Consider the following 4,401-nt stretch of genomic DNA (forward strand, 5'->3'; position numbering starts at 1 on the left):
TTATGAAAATTAGATACTTTATTTATAGTTTAATCACAAGAACAACTTTCTTGTTCTTCAATACGTAAATACATACTAGAATAAACTCTGTAGAATATACAAAAAAATACATATTTTCCCATGAAAAATTTCTTTATAATAAATAGAAGGGAACACGTGTGTGGCTGATCCGGATAATGCTCCGTGTCTGCTTAGGTTTTCAGACTGTTGATTTATTTTTAATCTCTTGAAAGAATGGGGGAGTTCCTTCTTCCCTAAAAGGTCGAGATAAATAATGCATGAAGCAATCCTCCCTCCTGATTTTTCCCTTTTCCTCCACATTTTTCCTTTTGATAGAGAGTTCAGCCTAAATTTCCACGCTTGCATTCAATCGTTACAAAGCCTACAAATTATACAATGACTTCTAACCTGCCCCTCTAACAAAACAAGTTTTTTCCCCCTTATAAATCATAAGAGACAGATGGCAAAATAGGGAAGAAAAAGGAAAGAGAAGGACAGGACAATAGGCATTGTGACGAATCTGGGAAACAGAACAAAGTGCACATCAGAGAGGGAAAGTTTGGTTTGACAGGTGAAATTCCCACAGCCTGCAGACAGCAATGGGAATAAAGCAGATGCCAGCCATTGCAAATCTGTGGATAATATTATTACCAGTAAAATCATTCAGATGCTAAGATACATTTCTTTCTACTCGACATTAACATCTCTATGTAGAAGCAAAGGTGAAGAGATCACAGGAACCAGTTGCATTCTCCCTGTGAGATTCACACGAACTGCACCAAGTCCTCCGGCGTTACAGAGAAAGGGGAGGAGCGTCAGTCCGCTCTGCAAACTGTTTAGATATGCCACCATCATCTCTTCCCAGCGTCTTTTTCGTCTCAAGAAGCGCCCCCAAAACGCCACCCTTGGCTTTGACAATAAGCTCATCACACCTTCAATAAATCAGAGCCCGTCTGAATGAAGGATACACAAAGCCAAGAAATGCAAGAAATAACCGAGGAATCAGAACGGCTACACCTGCCCTGTGAAGTGAGATGGTTTCCAGGGCATAGAAGGGAGGGGGCAGGGTAAGGGAGAAGGGCTTGACTGGGGATAGGAAAGGGAACCCACTAAGGCCTGACGTGGGTAGCAGAAACGGCAGCTCTAGATACAATCCCTGGCTACGGGGAGGTGAGATGCATAGCGGTGCTTGTCGGGAGGTGGGGGCTGCCAATAGTCCATGTCTGACCCGGCCGGGCTGGCGGGCGATAAAGTGCAGCTGTAGGGGGAGGTGGAGTTGGAGGACGCGGATGAGGACGGCGCGGGGCTGTTGGTGCAACTCCACGTGGAGGCGGGCGAGGGGCTGTCTCCACTGCTGCTCAGGGTGGCGCTGGCGCCTCCCGGGCTCAGCAACACTGCCTCGGAGAAGAGCGCCCCCGGCAGGCCTCCGCCGCCGCCCCCGCAGTGATCCGCCAGGCGCAGGGTCTCGGTGAGCGCCCAGATGTAGTTGTGGGCGAAGCGCAGGGTCTCGATCTTGGTGAGCTTGGCGTCCTCGGGGAACGTGGGGAGCACCTCGCGCAGTGCGTCCAGTGCCGCGTTGAGGTTGTGCATGCGATTTCGCTCGCGGTTGTTGGCCTTCAGTCTACGGGTCTTCTTGATGCGCTGCACCGTCTCGGCGGTCTTGGCGCCTCGGGAGACGGCCCGCGCCCTAGAGGGGCGCCGTTTGCAATCGTGCACCAGACCCAGCAGCCGTGCGGGTCGGCAGCCCTCCGCACCCGCAGCCACGCCGCCCCGCACCCCCTGCCCGGCCTCAGCCCCGCGCTGCCGACGCGCCCCGCCTGACGCGCCCGGCTCCTCCTCCTCTTCTTCGTCGGCGCTGGATGACAGCGGGGTCAGGGCCGCCAAGGCGGGGGAGGCCGAGCCGAGCAGCACCAGCACGTCCTCTTCCTCCTTCAACTCCAAGGTCTCGGATTTGACGAACATCCTACCAAAGAGAGAGGGGAAGGAGAAAAAGGCAGTGAGGCGTAAGGAAAGAAACAGAGGCGCGATCTTCGTGTCACAGGGGCGTGCTCGGGCGCGCACCCGAGAAGACCAGCTCCGAATGGCGCAGGGAAAGAAACCCGGGCCAAGGTCAGGAGCGCCGCTAGCGCTCGCTGTGATCCTGCAGCCAGTCAGCCAGGTCCTGCCCTCCGCCGGCCGACCTGCGTTCCCGCCGAGAAGGGACTGAGGCCTCCGCTACAAAGATTCTGCGCGGACCAGAGGGCGTGCGGGCGTGGTTGGACTGAGTGCGGGGAAACCACCTGCGAAGTTGGAAGCCGTGGCTCGATACTTACTTAGTTGGCTCTAACTGTGCCTCAGCGTTGCTGTGACTTTGGCGTGTGCCGGGAATCTCAGCGCAGCCGCGAGCGCAGCGCCGCGTCCTTCGCCCGGGGTGAAAGCTGCAAGCCCGGCGCTACTGTGGCGCAGCTCCGCGGGGGACCTCTGCGCCCGGCGAGTTTGCCAAGAGCCCCGGCGGCGGCGGCGGCGGCCCGCCCGGGTCTCGTGTGTTGTGGTGGTGGTGCGTGTCTGTCTGTCAGTCAGTCCCTGGCCGTGCGGCTCCTGGCACGCGACTTCCAGGCACTCCAGTTAAAGCGAAGCTGCTTGTGGTTCAGTGGCTGCGTGTCTGGCACACGACTCTCCTTAAAACCCCTTATATACCACCAAGAAAACAATCAGATCTGCCCCGGCCCCCCCCTTCCCCGCCGCCGCCGCCCCCTCCTGTCAGTCCTGCCCCCCTTCTCCCCCGCTTTTCCCTCCCCTGGCTTATTCTTTTCACTGCATTATCATCATTCATTTCTTTCTCTTTCTTCACCGCGTTTCCCCCTCCCTTGGCCCTGCCATCCATCCTCCTCCTCCCACCACCCCCGCCTCTCTTTTCCCCCTTTATCTAATCAGCATAAAATGGTTCTAAAGCTCCTGTTGGAGCTCCAGGCTGCGGCCGGAGCTGGCGAAGCCGCAGCGGCCGCAGAGGCTCAAGCTGCGGCTGTTGTCGCCGCCGCTGTCCATTGTGATTGGTGGCTCGCGCTCGGCTGGAGCGTGCCGCTAATTTATTAATGAATGGAGGTCGCGAGGCGCAGCTGGCCAATCAGGGCGCCCCGGACTCCGGGAGGCCTGCGAGCCACGCGCACCGGAGCCCGCTCCCTTTCAGCGGCTCATTAGGGGCCCGAGCGCTGGGGGCGGATGGGGGGACCCGTGCTACCGCCCCCGCCTTCGTCCTAGCTGCCGCCGAGGCTCCCCCCGCCCGGCGCGCGCGCAGGCACCGCACCCGGCGCTGCCGGCCCTCCTAGCTCCTGGGTGATGGGAACTAGGAATTAGTTAATGGGGGTCAGAATCCCGGGGAAAGCAGTTAGCCCTGTGGTGCTGCCGGGCGTCTCTTGGCAAAGCCTCTGAGGGGCTGTATCAAATAGTAAACGATTTTAAAATGGATTCATTTGGTTAGGAGAGAAGGGCGTGGATAGCGAGCTGTGGACGCCTCGTGGACAAGTGTGTTTGGGGTCCGTCGAAACTGGCGTGGGAGAGTGAAGGGAGAGGACACTGGGGATTCAAATAGGCGTCTCCTGGGAGGGGAGGTCGGATAGGGGAGCAGTTGATGAGCTTTTAGAGGATATGAGAATAAAACCACTCACTTGTTAGAGCTGGAAGGATCTCCCTCGTTTTACATACGGCAAACTGAGGCTCCGGGCACTGATACAGGTTTTGCGGGGGTTTACCCAGTTTATAGCCTGGAGGGACAGCAAGGAGGCTTCCCGCGTGGGTGGCAGCGAACCGAGCTGGAGGAGCGGAAGAGCTGCTGCTCCTGCAAGCAAATGCGCTGCGCTGACATTTCTGTGACCTCTGCTCCGCGCTGGGGGGCGTTGTAGGGACAAGGGGCCCATCTTCCCAATTCTCCTGTTTTTCAATGAGAAAAAAAGAGCTGAAGGGCGACTGGACCTCGGAGGAAACTTGTTCTGAATTGCTCGTCAGCCCTCCCCACTTTCCCCACGTTCATGCCCACCCTTTTGTCGACGTGAGGATGGATCCGGACTTCAGTAGACTGGAGTGGGGTCCCTTGAGATCCCCTTTGCAAATTAACTTTAGGCAAGGCACAGTTGGAGTGTTAGGAGTGGAAGAGTAGAAGAGAAAGAGAATACTGTCTTCTGGTTTCTGTCTCCCTCCGTTTGTAGGACTTAGAAACAAGCTGTATTCCAAAGATGGGGTGGTTAAATTGGTTGTTAGTATTTTGGCATGGCTTTAATTTGTTTAATGTTTTCTTCAGGGAAATAACAAGGAGGACTGGAAGGCACAAAGTAAAGAAAATGAAAGTTAGAAACCTGTGAAGAGGAGCATTACCCATTGCAGTTCTTCAACCTTCCGACTTCCCTCTATCTTGGAATTATTTGAAAA

At 55.9% G+C, this 4,401-nt stretch overlaps 1 protein-coding gene across 1 annotated transcript; it reads right to left on the bottom strand.

The window, feature by feature from the left end:
• Positions 1-2,638, bottom strand: NEUROG2 (neurogenin 2). The gene is made up of 2 exons (XM_011948362.1): positions 2,313-2,638; positions 1-1,963 (listed from the first exon to the last, which is right to left on the bottom strand). The coding sequence occupies exon 2, from the start codon at positions 1,960-1,962 to the stop codon at positions 1,144-1,146; it is 819 nt and encodes a 272-aa protein (XP_011803752.1). The 5' UTR covers position 1,963; positions 2,313-2,638; the 3' UTR covers positions 1-1,143.
• Between the last annotated feature and the right edge of the window lie 1,763 nt (positions 2,639-4,401).

The sequence above is a fragment of the Colobus angolensis genome, unplaced genomic scaffold, assembly GCF_000951035.1.
Source record: "Colobus angolensis palliatus isolate OR3802 unplaced genomic scaffold, Cang.pa_1.0 Scaffold279, whole genome shotgun sequence".
NCBI classification, from domain to species: Eukaryota; Metazoa; Chordata; class Mammalia; order Primates; family Cercopithecidae; genus Colobus; species Colobus angolensis.

Coding starts and splice junctions, on each gene's coding strand:
- NEUROG2 (XM_011948362.1), bottom strand. CDS start 1,962: ATGTTCGTCAAATCCGAGACCTTGGAGTTGAAGGAGGAAGAGGACGTG.